The sequence below is a fragment of the Mustelus asterias genome, chromosome 12 (assembly GCF_964213995.1).
Source record: "Mustelus asterias chromosome 12, sMusAst1.hap1.1, whole genome shotgun sequence".
Lineage (NCBI taxonomy): Eukaryota > Metazoa > Chordata > Chondrichthyes > Carcharhiniformes > Triakidae > Mustelus > Mustelus asterias.
This window is the reverse complement of record NC_135812.1, coordinates 108,933,912-108,951,066: the sequence shown is the minus strand read 5'-3', so window position 1 is coordinate 108,951,066 and position 17,155 is coordinate 108,933,912. Positions and strand designations below refer to the sequence as shown.

The 17,155-nt window shown below is 43.4% G+C and overlaps 1 protein-coding gene and 1 long non-coding RNA gene across 9 annotated transcripts in view; one reads left to right on the top strand and one right to left on the bottom strand.

The window, feature by feature from the left end:
- LOC144501818 (C-Jun-amino-terminal kinase-interacting protein 4-like) overlaps positions 1–17,155 on the bottom strand; it is a 274,627-nt gene that overhangs the window by 38,927 nt on the left and 218,545 nt on the right. For 5 of the 8 annotated variants that reach the window (XM_078225869.1, XM_078225866.1, XM_078225865.1 and 2 more), the window contains exons 14-17: positions 12,284–12,460; positions 8,534–8,666; positions 5,609–5,701; positions 2,033–2,200 (exon numbers count right to left, since the gene is read on the bottom strand). In XM_078225869.1, coding sequence (XP_078081995.1) covers positions 2,033–2,200; positions 5,609–5,701; positions 8,534–8,666; positions 12,284–12,460 — 571 coding nt within the window. The remainder of the gene's footprint in view (positions 1–2,032; positions 2,201–5,608; positions 5,702–8,533; positions 8,667–12,283; positions 12,461–17,155) is intronic. The other 3 variants (XM_078225867.1, XM_078225870.1, XM_078225872.1) reach the window with 1 other exon arrangement.
- LOC144501825 (uncharacterized) overlaps positions 1–17,155 on the top strand; it is a 72,045-nt gene that overhangs the window by 25,878 nt on the left and 29,012 nt on the right. The window lies entirely within an intron of this gene.

Here is a 17,155-nt window from a genome sequence, read left to right as displayed (position 1 = left end):
TGTTAGGCCCAATTCATTGGGTCCAAATCAGGTTGTGACTTAAAGCAACAGCGATTGTGTTCACCAGAAGAGGAATATTGGATTGTGCCTGCGATTCTGAAAGGTAAGATTCAGATCCGAGGAAAGCATAGGCAAATAGTTTTCCATCCGGAGACAAAGACTGGGAAAATGATTTCAAGAGAGAAAGTCATCATGGGGAAGAGTGCTGCATCCTCTTTCCCAGGCACACATTGTCATCTCTATCCTTGCCAACTCGCAATCCCCCCCACCCCCACCAACCCCTGCCTCTGGGTGAGCAGTGCCACCTCCCAGCAGCAGAGGGTTCACCTAACTAATAGCAGTGGTCTGGGAGCAAGTCCACCCAGTCTCTCAAAAAAGGGAAGAAATCTCAAATAAATCCAAGTACCCCCAATCCCAATAGTTGCCTGTAAACAATAAACCAAATTACCCAGAAGCCGGCATTTCAATACCCAGTCTGTGCAAAATCAGCTGGGATGTTGCAATTGGAAGCCAAGCTCTTTGGCTGCTAAGAGTAGGGGGAACAAAAAAAAAGAAATTCTGCAGAAATTCCTGCCTGGTCATTATTCAGAAATTGCTGCTGGTCAGTGTACATGTGAATGCCAGGCAAGGACCAGCTTTAGCTCAATTACGATGCCCTGGTTGGCCAACAATTACATAGGACTCCGTATTCTACATGGCTGTCTAGGCAGTGAGACAATGTACTCCAGGAAGAGTCAACATCTTTAGGAATCTGGGGTTGGGGGGTGTGAGGGCAGCACAAAAGTAACCAGTGTGTCCAGCAAAGGCCTCTGCTGCTACCAACACACTGCACTTGGACTGTTGGGAATGGGCAAAATGGTGTTCCAGGGTAACTCCTGCTCAGTTCCATTAGGAAGCATATGACCTCCATTCAGGACATTCTGCAACAATTAGGAACTAAATGGAACACAAGCTCACCTCTTACTCCATTCTAACTGCAATACAGAATTACAGAATTACTACAGCACAGGAGGCGGCCATTTGGCCCATCATGTCTGTGCCAGCACTCTCTCAAAGCAATTTACCTCCTGTTTCTTCTCCGACTTCTCCCTATAGCCCTGCATATTCTTTTCTGACGACAAGGCAATTCCCTCTTGAATATCTCAATTGAAACTGCCTCTAGTACACTTTCAGGCAATACTTTCCAGATCCTAACCACTCGCTGCGTGAAAATGTCACCATTGCTTCTTAAACCAGCTACCTTAAATCTGTGCCACCTTTGGGAACATGTTTGCCTTATCCATCTAAACCTCTTAGGATTTTGAATATCTCCATCAAATCTCCTCAATCTTCTCTTTTCCAAGGAAAACAGTTCCAACTTCACCAATCCACCTTTGTAACTGAAGTTCTTCAAACTCTGGGACCATTCTCATGAATCTTTTCTGCACTCTCTCAAATGCCCTCAGATCTTTCCGAAAGTGTGGCACCCAGAACTGAATGCAATACACTGTCATCAAATGTAAATAAAAAAGGCTAGTGAATGGATGAAGAATGAATCATATTTCTGTTCTTGCACCCTTGCCAGTTGGGTAATGAAACAGCAGAACATTTCTACACAGCTAGTTTTAATCTTTCAAAATCTCTCAGAATCACAGAATTTTAACAGGAGACCATTCGGTCCATCATGTCTACATTGGAGCAATTTATCTAGTGCCATTCCTCCAACTTCCTGAAGCCCTGCACATTCCTCCTTTTTAGATTACAAGCCAATTCCCTCCGAAATGCCTGATTGAATCATGCAGTGTATTCCACATCTTAACCACATGCTGTGTGAAAATACTTTTCCTCATGTCTCCATTACTTCTTTTGCCATTTACCTTAAATCTGTGCCCTCTGATTCTTGATTCTTCCACCAATGGGAACCACTTTTCTCTATCTACTCTGTCTAAACTCCTTATGAAATCTCCAGTCAAGGCAATTTAAAAATACACATATTTAAAACAACTCAAAATGCTAAAATTTTTAAGTGCAATTTTTAAGATAACATACGTACTTTAAGCTCTAGCTCCAACCGGTCCAAGCTGCTCTGAGATCCTCTCCGCTGCTTATTACCTTCTGGTTCAGAACTGGAGACATCATTGTAAAACACACTAGCACCAAAGATTGAGCCGCCATCACGGGTTTTTCCTCCAGACAAGTTAACGCCCACCGCACACCATAACTGGGAAACACAAACAAGACAAGTCTGTCAGTCAAGGTCATTTCATTGGGAGGATGACTATTTTTGTTGATAACTCCAAGAGAAGAGCTAAGACCCAGAATGCAGGGCACCACTCAAGGTGGAAAGGCGATCAATAACCATGATGTAATAGTTAAAGTAATACAGAGTTCAGACTTCAAAACTAAGTGGATTAAACTTTTGTATAACTGTTTGCCACAAACCAACATTGTGTGGAGCACGAACACAAGTATGGGCCTGTTGGGCTGAATGGTCTGTTTCTGTGCTGTCAAGTACGCTGTAATTCTGGTTGGATAAAGCACAATTGGGACCTTCTCTCATCTGTGAAAGCTGCTCACTATTCCAGGATCACCATGGATTGAAAAGATATCCTGCCGGCTTCCATTCCCTACTAAATCATCTTCTTTAATCCCTTTCTGCTGGCTTGTCCATCCTTGCCGCCTACGACATGCCGGGAGCTCATGGAATTTTTTTGTCAATAAGATTGAGGCTGTACAATCAGCTGCCCCTACCATTCACTCTCTTCCAGTCCCCCATGGGCCAAATTTCCTCTAACGCAGTCCCCTGCCCTAGCCGTGAATTTGCCTAGAATCATAGAATCCCTACAGTGCAGAAGGAGGCCATTTGGCCCATCGTGTCTGCACCGACCACACTCCCACCCAAGCCCTTGTCCCCATAACCCCATATATTTACCCTGCTAGTCCCCCTGAAACTAAGGGGCAATTTAGCATGGCTAATTCACCTAACCCGCACATCTTTGGACTGTGGGAGAAAACCGGAGCACCCAGAGGAAACTCACACAGACATGGGGAGAATGTACAAACTCCACACAGACAGTGACCCAAGCCGGGAATCGAACCGGGATTCCTGGCGCTGTGAGGCAACAGTGCTAACCACTGTGCCACCGTGCATCTTCCCTTAGCTTCTCTTCTATCTCCCTTTCATGCCCTCCCTGAGCTCATTTTGTACGAGGCCCAAATCTTGCTCCCTCAACTCTATTCCCACTGAACTACTGATCATCCAACGTTTTTTCCCCCCGACTCCCATATTAGCCGGTAACGTTAACAGTTCTCTCTCCTCATGTACAGCCCTCCTCTCCTTCAAATATTCAGTTCTCACTCCACTCAAAGAAACGACCTTTTAGTCCTCCTCCTTTGCAAACTAACCCTCCCATCTCCAAACGTCCTGTCCACTCGACAATCCTTGAATGTGTCACCTCCCAAATCTCAGCCCATCTTTCCACGTTTGAGTCCCTTTAATCAGGTTTCCATCCCTGCCATAGTATCAAAATGGCTCTTGTCAAACGACATTCAATGATAAACGTAAACTATCTTTTCTTTTTTGATCTGTCTGCAGCTTTGGTGACCTTATCTGAGGAAGGATGTCCTTGCTATACAGAGAGTACATCGAACGTTTACCAGGCTGATTCCTGGGATGGCAGGTCTGCCATGTGGGGAGAGACTAAGTTGGCGAGGATTATATTCACTGGAGGTTAGAAGAGTGAGAGGGAATCCCATAGAAACTTATAAAATTCTAACAGGGTTAGACAGGGTAGATTCAGAAAGAATGTTCCTGATGGTGGGGGAGTCCAGAACTAGGGGTCATGGTTTGAGGATAAGGGGTAAACCTTTTACAACTGAGGGGAGGAGAAATTTCTTCACCCAGAGAGTGGGGAATGTGTGGAATTCACTAGCATAGAGAGTATTTGAGGCCAAAACATTGTGTGATTTCAAGAAGAAATTAGATATAGGTCTGTGGGCTAAAGGGATCAAGGGATATTTGGGGGGGGGGGAAGAGAGGATTAGGATATTGAATTTGATGATCAGCCATGATCAAAATGAATGGCGGAGCAGGCTCGAAGAGCCGAATGGCCTCCTCCTGCTTCTAGTTTCTATGTAAATCGCTCAACCATTGGTGACTGTGCCATTAGCTGCCTGGGTCCCAAGATCTGAAATTTCCTCACTAACTCTATCTGTCCTGTTCTCCTCTCAGAGGTTCCTCTTCATCCAAACTTCTGGTCATTTCCTTAATAACTCCTTACGTGGCCTGCTGTCATTGTTGTTTTACCATGCCTCTGTAAAACACCTTGGGAGCTTTTATTATAATAAAGGTGCTACATAAACAAACGTTGTTGCTTCAATTCAAGGGTCCAGAAAGTTACAGCAGTGCTTTATGTTAGTGTAGGTAGCGATAACTTTTGCTCACAACAGGAACTGTCAAAATACATAAAAATGGTGACTTCTGGTTTGATATTAGATGGGAATTTGGCAAACTGGTCTCATTAGAAATCATTCATAGAAAGTGTTTCCCCTGATCAATGGGTCTCATGACAGCTCGAGAGTTTAATGTACTGAAGCGCAGATTGTTTCAAAAGCGACTGTGCTTTTAACTTCCAGCACCAGGGCGATGCTTCATTGGAAAGTTTTGATGCAGTTTGAAACTGCATCCAGGCTTGAGCTGAGTGTTAGAGCAGCTACTGAATACATACACCCAGCTGAGGGAGTCTTTACTAGTTGCTGGGTCTGAACCGTCAATTCTTTGCGAGAATGCCAGAAGGAAATCCAAAATCTCAAATTGGGAAGGTGAGATTTTAAACAGTTTTTAATACATTTATGGGATGTGGGCTCCATTGGCTAGACCAGCCTTTATTGCCCATTCTTAGTTAGCCATGAGAAGGTGGTGACGAACTGCCTTCTTGAACCGCTGAGGTGTGGGTAGACCCATAGTGCTGTTAGGGAAGGAGTTCAAAGATGTGTGGGTGAGGTGGATTGGCCATGGTAAATTGCCCCTCAGTGTCAGGGGGATTAGGAGGGTAAATATGAGAGATTACGGAAATAGGGCCTGGGTGGGATTGTTGTCGGGCAGACTCGATGGGCCGAATGGCCTCCTTCTGCACTGTTGGGATTTATGATTCTATGAGTTTCAGGATTTTGACCCAGCGGCGGTAAAGGAACGGCGATGTATTTCCAAGTCAGGATGGTGAGTGACTTGGAGGGGAACCTGCAGGTGGTGGTGTTCCCATGTGTCTGCTGCCTTGTCCTTCTAGATGGTAGTGGTTGTGGGTTTGGAAGGTGCTGCCTAAGGAACCTTGGTGAGTTGCTGCAGTGTATCTTATAGATGGTACACATGGCTATCACTGTTCATTGGTGGTGTGGAGATTGAATGTTTTTGGAAGGGATTGCAATCAAGCGGGGCTGCTTTGTCCTGGATGGCATCAAGCTTCTTGAATGTTGTTGGAGTTGCACTCATCCAGGCAAGTGGAGAGTATTCCACCACACTCCTGACTTGTAGATGCTGGACTGGTTTGGGGAAAGCCTATCCACCATTTTTGTCTTCAGTAAACAATCTTCACATTGAAAGTGCAGATTTATTGATTAACTATTTGGTCACCTTCATGTAAGTATCTTTGTCATCCAAAGGTTGCAGATACACTGGCACAGGCAGATTCTTCATCTTGCTGTCACTTGGACCACCATTTGTCACCTAAGGGGAAAGCAACAAGTTACATGAATGCTCTGTAAAGGGCTGACAAAATCCCTCCACACACACACCACTAATCCATCAACCTCCCCAACTCAGTAGTTAGATGCTTTAACCTGGTGCTGACAATACTCTGATGTTCTCCTCTCACACGTGGCAAAGGCACAAACTGTTAATCAAAAGAAATTTTCCCCACAACTGCTTGTTAGCAACAACACCCCTCAAGGGGAGGAGAAGATTAAATCACAATTCACATCAATATAAGTAACAAGCTGAAATTAGAACTCCTATTCCATTCTGAGCACCTCCATACAGCATCCACTTCTCCAGAGAAACCAGCACTCAATAATAATTTTAGATCCTCTTTTGTAAAATGGGTCATTGTCAATCAAAGGCTGATTTGAGACAACAATATAAAAAGTACCCTTCGTCGAATATGTCTCTCGTGGAAATGGAAATGAACATTAGCCGGAGTAAACTCAGTCGGTTTTGAAGATAATTTCAACGGTGAAGAGCCGGAAAGGCAGCAGTTTACAGCTAAAGGTCCAGTCATAGATGAGCGGTCCGGCGTGTTTGGCCCTCTCCTTACCATGCTCGTTTGATGAGAGGTCAAGAGAAGGTCAGTGTGCTTCAGCCCAGTACCTGGACCATGTACATCTTCAACCAATAATCAATAAGAACACTACAATTAACATACTAAAATTAATTACTTTTTAAACTAATAATCCTTTTATTATTTACTCAACTTTAATTTTTTGAGAAGTTGAGATTTCCTTTTTCCCAGATTATCATTTAGTGTAAGGATAGCTAGTTGCTGCAATATTGTTCTGAAAGCAGCCTAGGCCGACTCAGTGGCTGGAATTTTACCGGCACGCCCGCCCCGATCCCAGGAGTGGGTGAGGCTCAGAGAACGACATTATCCTTTGGCCTTGGGCGGGATCGTATGAACCTTGGGCGGACGTGCCAGTAAAATTCCGCCCAGTATTCGCATGAACATATGAATTAAGAGCAGGAGTAGCCCACTCAGCCTCTTCAAGCCTGCCCTGCCATTCATTATGATTATGGTTAGAACCATAGAAAATTACAGCTCAGAAACAGGCCTTTTGGCCCTTCTTGTCTGTGCCGAACCATTTTTTGCCTAGTCCCACTGACCTGCACTTGGACCATATCCCTCCACACCCCTCTCATCCATGTACTGTCCAAGTTTTTCTTAAATGTTAAAAGTGACCCCACATTTACCACTTTATCCGGCAGCTCATTCCACACTCCCACCACTCTCTGCGTGAAGAAGCCCCCCCTAATATTCCCTTTAAACTTTTCTCCTTTCACCCTTAACCCATGCCCTCTGGTTTTTTTCTCCCCTAGCCTCAGCGGAAAAAGCCTGCTTGCATTCACTCTATCTATACCCATCAAAATCTTATACACCTCTATCAAATCTCCCCTCAATCTTCTACGCTCCAGGGAATAAAGTCCCAACCTATTCAATCTCAACTAACGTTGATTGGATTTTGACCTCAACTCCACATTCCAGCCACATTCCCCCGTGCTTTGACCTCATGCTTATCAAAGATCTATCTAATTCTGCCTTAAAAATATTCAAGGACTCTGCTTTTGAGGAAGAGAGTTCTAAAGACTCATGACCCTCAGAAAAAAAACTTTCCTTATCTCTGTCCTAAACGGGTGACCCCTTATTTTTAAATGTGGCTCATAGTACTAAATTGTCCCACAAGAGGAAATATTCTCTCCATATCGACCCTGTCAAGAACCCTCAGGATGTTTCAATCAAGTCACCTCTTACTCTTTTAAACTCCAGCGAATACAAGCATAGCCTGTCCAGCTACTTTACTCATAAAACCGCCCATCTAATCCAGGTGTAGTTTAGTAAACCTTCTCTGCACTCCTTCCAATGCATTTACATCCTTCCCTAAATAAGACCAGTCCTGTACACAGTACTCCAGATGTTGTCTCACCAATGCCCAGTACAACTGAAGCATAATCTCCCTACTTTTGTGATCTATTGCCCTCACAATAAATGATAACATTCTATTAGCTTTCCTCATTACTTGCTGTACCTGCGATTCATGCATTAGTCACCTAGATCCCTCTGCACACAATGCACTAGACACCATTTCAGTCTGTGTAATATACACAAATCCAATTTCCATCTGTACTTTACTATGTACCTTGGATCACATTTAATGCAAATGCATTTAAAATGGATATACATAACTTTACTCAAGAGGATAATTTTGTTGGGAATGCTGTGTGAACAAACCTAATGCCGCAGCAATAATAGATGTGATGTTATATCTGTCAGTACACTCCTCCAGCCACCCTTCACTGAACCACTCATTACTCGTGGTTAGCCATTTAATATGTAATGGCATCAATAATATATTTGTTGCATTCTGTGCAGTACTCAAGCATCGCTCTCCTGTCGAATTGGTCTCGAGGTATGGGGTCACTGTCTGGAACAGCGCAACCCAATTTAAAGCAGACTCTCTCCACCCATGACAACCCCAAACAAAAAGCAAGGTCCTATACCTCAAGACAGAGTCCAGCAAAAGGCAAAGAACAATGTTTTTGGAACAAATTATCAAAGTAATCAAATTAAATCAGAAAATTAAACACAATTAAAGAGCTCCAAAATCTGAAAAACCATTAAAAATATAAAACATACAACAGTTCTTCAGTCTAAGAACAGTCTACTACATATTTTTGGCATCGAATGCATATAACACAGCAATTGCAACAGTAAGCAATAACTTTTCTGCACTTGAAGGTGTTAATAGTGGGGAACATAACTTTCAGGGGAAAAAAAGACTGAAGTGTTACCTGTTTGAATTTAGGAGGCAGACTCCAACCGTAGGCCTGTATTCGGCCATCGTCTTTCTGTACGTGAGCCTTGACCTGACGATACTGCTCCCTCTTCTGCTCCCTTCGTGTGGCTGAAGTGTTCTCACCGCTACTAACAAATAATAAAGTTACACAATACAACTGCTGCTTCACCATTTTAACATTGTGCAGGAACAAGCTAATACTTTAAAATCCTTTAAACAGTATCTAGAATTTCCCTTTCTGGTGAAACTGATAGGTAAATATCCTCTTCCGAGGATACTGGGCAAACAGCTAACTGGGAGAGGAGCAATCCTCCCCTATGTACAGGAGCATCTGCTCAACAACTCTGACAGAGCAGCAACTTGTGTGTGGGAGGCTGGTACAAATCCAAGGATGCCACTCTCTGCAAAAAAACAAGTTGTAAATTTAGAAGAGGAGACATAGCTCTGTGGCAGCGCATTCAACACATGGCTCTTTGGTGTTGATGGTATCCCTCCCATTATCCTCAACAATTTGTGCCACCACATTTGGCCATTTTACACCAGGCTTGTAATTTTCTCCACTCCAAGTTCTTCTGGCCCTGCCATCTATTTGGTCTTCCTTACAGGAGCTGCTGTTAATTCTCAACCTTGAAAGTTCTCTAAGCAATGGCCAGCTGCCCAGTTTTCAGCATGGCCATTCTTAGCACTTTGAATGATTTGGACAATCTGCTCTGATTGTCTTGGACATCAATGTTGGATACAATCAGACATTGTAGGGCTCATCCTCTCTCTCTCCCACACACTTCCCAAATCAGCAAGCAGCTTAATATCCAACTTCCTTCAGATCATCAACTGTTCTCAGCCTCAAAACCGAGGCACTCAAAAGAGCCTGATGAGTAAGCCCTATTTAGCCAGCACCCCACTGTCAAACTGATGCCTCCCAGTGACCCAGAGTGTCCACAGCACCTGGTCTGCCTCCATAATTAGCACCTACAAAGAGACATTTGATCACTTGACCATGAAACAACAAGCCTGGTTTGATGAGAACAACTAGGAGATCCAGGAGCTGATAAGTGCAAGACTTTTCTGAACCTGAGAATGCAACCCAACTGGAGAGCAGGAAAGGAGTTCTGCAGGTGCTGAAAGCTGATGTCCAGCAAAAACCCGCAACCTAAAGAACAGATGGTGGGCAGAGAAAGCACAGGAGATCCAACAGTTAGCCGACAACCATTACGCACAAGGTTTCTTTAGCACAGTCAAGATGGCATGCAAGGCCCCACTCCACTGCTGGTCAAGAATGGAGAGGATCTCATCAACAACAGAGAAACAGCCAGCATCTGTGGAAGGAGCGCTTTGAAGCACTGTGTCTTCAATGCAAACATACTCGACTCCATTCCACAGCATGCTACCTGCCACCATCTCAGCACAGCCCCAACCTGGCACGAAGCAGAAAAGGCCAACTGACAGCAGATAGAATCCCCGCTGAAGCACTAAAACATGACAAAGAAGCACTATTGGCGTGTATGCATGACCTCATTTCCCGTATCTGAAAGGAGAACAAGACAGGAAATCTCAGAGATGCCGTAATCGTGACCATCTTCAGGAAAGGTGCCAAGTCCGACTGCAGGAACTAGAGGCATTTCCCTCCAGTTGGCCACAGGGAAAATCATTACGAGAGTCCTCTTTAATTGCCTTCTCCCTGTGGCTGAAGAGCTCCTCCCAAAATCGCAATGCAAATTCTACCCACTAAGAGGCACAGCAGACATGATCTTCACTGCATGACAACTACAAGAGAAGTGCAGGGAATAGCACCTTTACATGACCTCCTCTGTCTTCACAAGCCTTTGACACTGCCAGCCATGAGGGATTATGGAGCTTTCTTCTCCATTTCAGCTGCACCCAAAAGTTTGTCACCGTCCTCTGCCTGCTCCATAATGACATTTCCCCCACACCTTCCTGGTTTTAGAAATCCATGACAAGGCCTTGGACAACATGGATCATTTTCATACCGTGGGAGCCTACTGTCAACAAGGGCAGACATTGACAATGATGTTCAACACTGCCTTCAGTGTGCCAGTGCAGCCTCCAGTCTCCTGAAGAAGACAGTGTTTAAAGACCAGGGCCTCAGATGCAGCAACAAATTCATAGTCTACAGAGCAGCATTGCTATCTGCCTTCCTATATATGGTTCAGAGACATGGACTATATCCAGCAGGCATCTCAAAACCTTGAAGTAGCAGCACCAGCGCTGCCTTCACAAAATCCTGCAAATCCATTGGCAGGATAGGCGCACCAGCGTCAGTGTTGTCGCTCAGGCTAACAACCCCAGCATCGAAGCATTAACAACGCTTGATCAGTTCCACTGGGCAGGCCATATTATTCGCATGTCTGACACGAGACACTCGAAACAAGCACTCTATTCGGACATCTGACACAACTAGCGAGCCCCAGGAGGGCAAAGGAAATGCTTCAAGGACACGTCAAAACCTCCTTGAAAAAGGGCAACATTCCCATCGACACCTGGGAATCGCTGGCCTAGGATCACCCGAAGTGGAGGAAAAGTATCTGGGAAGGAGCTGAACACCGCAAATTTCATCGCCAAGAGCAAGCTGAAGCCAAGCATTGACAATGAAAGGAGTACTCCTCCAACCACCATCTGTCCCAGCTGTGACAGAGACTGTAGGTTGTGCATTAGACTCCTCAGCCACCTGTGAACTCATTTTTAGTGTGGAAGCAAGTTATGCTCGCCTCCCGAGGGGACTGCCTAAAAAGATGTTCTCAGTCTTTACTCGTATCAGTGAATTGCTAATCTTAATATTCATACCCCACAACAGGGTAATGTAAAATTAATACAATTTAATTCCTCAAAAGCAGATGATTCATGCCTCTTGCAGGAATAATTAACTGTAAGCAAAAGGAATGAAGGAGAAGAGTGGGAAATCAATATTCCTGTCACCATCTCCCCTAACCTCATACAGAACATTTCTATTGTTATAACAGATTCCAAAAAGCTTGATTTCATCTTTCTGCCCTCAACACCTTAAAGCTTATCAATTCATGACTTGATTTATGTTTGCATATCCAGCCAGACTCCTCCAAGACCCTGCACTTCGAACAGAATAGAAGAAAAAGATGCTTAGTTGTTAGGCAATTCCACTCTCACCATTGCCTTCTTCCTTTTCTTCAATCCAGAAGAATCTTGCCTCGCTTCATCTAATTTCTAAGCTGCAGGCCTTTAATCGCTTAATCTCGCCTTCTTAATTTACATAATCTTTTCTATTGCTCTGCAACATTTGCTGTGTTCTACACAATGGTTCTTGGGCCCTTCACTTAGATATTACAATTTCTTATCATTAAAAAGATGATCTACAATGGAGGAATACACAAAGCAAGTTCACAAGTTTCATCCCTGAGCTGCATTAAATTTGCTGATGCCACTGGGCTACTACAAATGACCCCGTACAAAGAATTGGTGAGGGGAGGAGAGAGTTATCATCCAGGGATCCAAACCACTGTCCAGTGACCTTTGGTAGAAAGTGTATGTGCAAGGACATCAAGTAACGGCCAGCTCAGATTCACCCACGATGCAGTCCCTAGCCGAACTGAAGCCAACACTCATCACCTAGGCTCAGATTCAGAGATTGGCCACTTAGGCCAGGTTCCTGTGCATGTGGAAGCCCACCAGAGCATGTGTCAGTACCTTCAGGAAAGAAAGGGGAAGAAATGGTGCACAAAGCAATATATCTTATAAATATAGTGAAACTTACTCTTCATTAAGGAAATCAAAAGCCTTTGACTTGTCACTAGGCAACTGAGATAAAGCACCAATTCTCTTCTTAGCCACTCCAGGTGTGATGTGCGAGGTTGGCGCATTGTACTTAACGTTGACGGGTGTGATGGGTTTCTTGGTTGTGTTACTAGATGGACTGAACAAACGGCTAAAACTGCAGGATGAATTAAAGAAAAATAATCAAAACAAGGGAGGAACAGACAAAAATATTTTGTAAATTCAATACATGCTGACAAGAGCACTTACAAAATGTGCATACATACTGTCCTCAAGGACCTCTGAATCCCATCTGCTTTGGTTGTACGCATTTCTTCATTCACATGCAGATAAAACCAATATTCTGTGGATTCATTTGGCCTAATTTTATATTTTCAAACTACATATTCGTTTCTTCCCTTCCTCACCCATGCCCACCTACCCCCAAGTATAATTTGGTGCTACACTGCAGCAACTTGCCAAGGTTCCTTCAACAGCACCTATCAAACCAACAAACTCTATCATCGAGGACAACACCTGCAAATTTCCCAACAAGCCACACACCATTCTGACTTGGAAATATATTACCGTTCCTTCACTGTCACTGGGTCAAACACTGGGTCAAAACCCTGGAACTCCCTCCCCAAGAGTACTGCGGGTGTACCTACATTGTTGGGACTGCAGTGGTTTATGACGTTAGTGTAACTTTAAGAGAGTTTTTAAAAAAATCATGTTTTCCCAGCTCACAGCCTCAGCTGATGTTATTGTTGCCAAGATGTCTCCGAGGAATCCTTTGATTGCTACTTAAGTGGCTGAAATGGGGTTGTTTATGTTTACTCTGGGATTAGTTTTATGACCCTACATTGTTCGGAGAAAAAGTCATGGGTTCTGTCTGGACAGGTTTTTATTCCTTCCTAGGGAATTTAAGGTTTTCTTTCTGTTTGGCTGCAGTTTTAGTTTTAGAAGGGGCATCAAGCTGAAGTCTCTCTCTCTGGTTTTGGAAATACTGCTGTTAGCTGAAAGCAAGTGTTTTTGCCTTCTTGAAATGGAAAATCTGCTGTTGGTGGCTGGACCAGACAGCTTCCCTGGTGTTCTGGAAAACTGTTCTGGGTGTATCAAAGCGAGCTGCTGCAACTTACAAGACTGAGAGTTTTCAATTCTTCAACCAAAGGGCTTGGTTCCAGTATCACATGAGCTTTAGTCTTTGCTGTGTTGAACCTATTTAAAGGTTTTTTTATGGCAAGGGTTTTGTTTGATTGGAACATTTTAGATATATTTGTTAAGGGTTATACATTATCTTGGTTGGTTTGTTTTTGTTTGTAATTGATAAAGATTCTTGCTAATTTTCTTTCCATAATGTTAACTATTAACATTAAATAAACTTTGTTTGATAAAAGCTCCCTAGTGGGTCATTTGAATCATACCTGAAATGAAACATGTCGTGCTTATCCTAGCCAAATTCAAGATGCAAAATTTATGATCCAGGTGGGCTCCATAAAACACTTGAGTTTCTGACCTGAATCATAACAGATTCAAGAAGGTAGCAGCTCACCACCACCTTCTCAAGGGCAAAATGTTTTTTATTCATTCAGGGGTTTAGGCTTTACTGGCCGGGCTAGCATTAGGGATGGGTAAAAGTAGTGATGTTGCCAGTGATGCCCACATTTCTTTAATTAATTTTTAAAAAATACAGCCATGTCTGCAGTTTAGAATCAGGCATTTAGGCGCAAGAAGTTTCAACTTGGAAAAGTAGAATTTGAACTTCAGTGCTAGCTATTAAACACCCAGAATATTCTTCCATCCCTCTGTCCCCATCTCAGACTATAGTGTCTCCATGCTGGAATAGGCTTCAGTGAGTAATACTGGGGTACACTTCCACAAATATTTACTATGTCTGGTCCCTTAGCCAATTGTCCATCCTCCAAGTACAGATGACTGCCAGCAGGCTACTTGACGGTAGGGGTGAGAGAATAGTGACACAGCCTTACTCAACATCTTCACACAAACACATTTTCCAGGAGATACTGGAAGGCCAAGCTGGAGGCAATCAGTTGGATCTTCCCCTCCCTAATTCAGGAACAGTAAGGTCAATGATATCAACTCTGCCGAGGTCAGCTAAGATGTGGAGATGCCGGCGTTGGACTGGGGTAAACACAGTAAGAAGTTTAACAACACCAGGTTAAAGTCCAAAAGGTTTATTTGGTAGCAAAAGCCACACAGGCTTTCGGAGCTCCAAGCCCCTTCTTCAGGTGAGTGGGAATTCTGTTCACAAACAGGGCATATAAATTGAGTTTGTGTCTTTATATGCCCTGTTTGTGAACAGAATTCCCACTCACCTGAAGAAGGGGCTTGGAGCTCCGAAAGCTTGTGTGGCTTTTGCTACCAAATAAACCTGTTGGATTTTAACCTGGTGTTGTTAAACGTCTTACCGAGGTCAGCTAACACAGCTTGGATCAGGAATAGAATTGGGGATCTTGTCTTTTTTAAAACTGTTCATGGGACATGGGCATCATTGGCCATTTATCCCCAAATGCCCTCGAGAAGGTGGTGGCGTGGTGTCTTCTTGAACTGCTGCAGTTCATGTGCTGCAGAAACACACACCATGCTGTTAGGGTGGGGGTTCTAGGATTTTGACCCAGTGACAGTGTATATGACAGCTCTGTATAGTCCAAAACCGGCTGAAGAATCGGGAAAGTTCTGTGAAGTTATTTAGCATCCTCAAAAAGAACAAATTGTGGAATTGTGTCATTATTTTGGGCAGAAGTTGAATCGGAACAGGGGTTTAATCGGAACAGGGGTTTAATCGGAACAGGGGTTTAATCGGAACAGGGGTTTAATCGGAACAGGGGTTTAATCGGAACAGGGGCAGCTTGTGCCAGCATTCAAATGAATCTGGTTGATCAGTACCTCAACTTCTGTTACCCAACATTGTTTAATATTTCTTGTCCAACCAAAAAAATCTGTTCTGTTGAAAATTTCAGTTGACACTACTCTCCCACCCCCAGAGTATCCACAGCTTTGGGATAGTGTGAACATAGGAACAGGAGTAGGTCACTGACCCTCTTGAGTTTGTCCCATCATTTAATGAGATGATGGTCGATTTGTATCTTAACTCCATTTACCTCCCTTAACTCCAAATCCTATAGTACCAATGAAAAAGTGTAGCTGGATATTACTAATAGTCTAGCTCTAATTTTAAGATTAGATCTGCTTGTTCTGGATTAACCCACTAGAGGATAGAGTTTCTACATGTTTAGCTCAGTTGGTTGGACAGTTGGTTAGTGATGCAGAGTGTCGCCAACAATGCAAGTTCAACTCCTGTACCTGCTGAGGTTATTCGTGAAAGCCCCGCCTGAGGGGTGGCGACCCTCAGGCTAAATCACCACCAGTCAGCTCTCCCCATCAAAGGGGAGAGAAGCCTATGGTCATCTGGGACTATGGAGACTATCTTTTTTTATTGAATTCCTTTATGAATATGAAGGCCTCAATTAAATCATCTCTCAACTTTTTGTGTTCAATCTATTGCTGCATGTATGTCTGTCCATCCCGAGGAACATCCCTGGCACAATTTGTGAAGCTGCAAAGACAAAGCAGTTGGGCTCTTCACTGGTGGCTCACCTGCATGCAATTTTCCATCCTTTTCCAAGTGAAAAGAAGAAAATTCATGGGCTACCAGGGAAAAAAACGGAGAAAACCTGGGACAAAAGTTTACCAGCAAGTCTGACAATGTGCCTCAATGTGCAGAGAAAGTGTGGTCAATTTGGATTAGGACTGCCTACTCTAATCTTCGAGTACTTTTTTCTACCCCCAAAGTATATGTAGAACACAAAGAATTAAGGAAGGCACTCAGGTTTTCTGGGCTGGTATTCATTAGGTTCGGTCTTAATCCTGACACCAAGAATCCCCTTTGATTCTGTTGAGCTGACCAGTGGGCAATGCACAGGAACAGCTTAGTAACCTGCTTACAATTCCACTTAATGCTGCTTGGGATGCAGCCCACAGCTGACTTGTTAGCCAGTAAAATATTGGTTCTTTTACCTTAGACACCCTTGACAGCTCAAATACACTGAATATTTGCCCCACTGGCGAGGTGGCTCATAGCATTTTAATTAGTTTATTTAAAATTAATGCTCAGTATCGGGACATCATTGCAAAGCTAGCATTTATTGTCCATTTTGAGCTGGCAGAGAAGGGGTGGGAAAGCCACTACTGGTTTGATATGACAGTGTGCTCTGCAGCCTCTTCAAAGGTCAGTCAAGAGTCAAATATGATAATGCAGGACTGGAGTCACCCAAAGGCCCAGATCAGGGAAGGGAGGCAGGTTTCCTTTCTATATTCGTAAGTCTGTTGTTGTTTACTACAATCAGACAGCTTTATGGTCACTTTCACTGATACAAGCATTTTATTTCCAAGTTTGGTTGAATTCTCACATTGCTATGGTGGGATTTAAACAGATTAGCCCTTTAATTGTGCCTAAACTTTAGAATGAAAGGCAACTTCAACAGGTAAAGTTGTTTAAACTTTGAACCTAACTGCTGATGTTCACCACTCCATTCTGCCACCTTAGAGTTGTACAAATCAGCATTAAAAAAATCTATACCTAGATGGAGAATTAATTACAAATTTTTCATTAATTTAAGTTTCTCTATGGTAAATATAAAATATGGCCCAATGTTCCAGCGATTGTCAGCACAGTCTCTGAAAGCCAATCCTACACACAACTGGTTCATCCACACAATCACATTGAAAAAACACATGCTTTTGAAAAATGAGCTGAATGAGTTTGAAAAACAGAAAGCAATTTCATTCTTTTTCTCGATAAAAGTCTGCACTATTGCCATGAACAAGCCAGCAGAGCCCAGACAAACTGAGC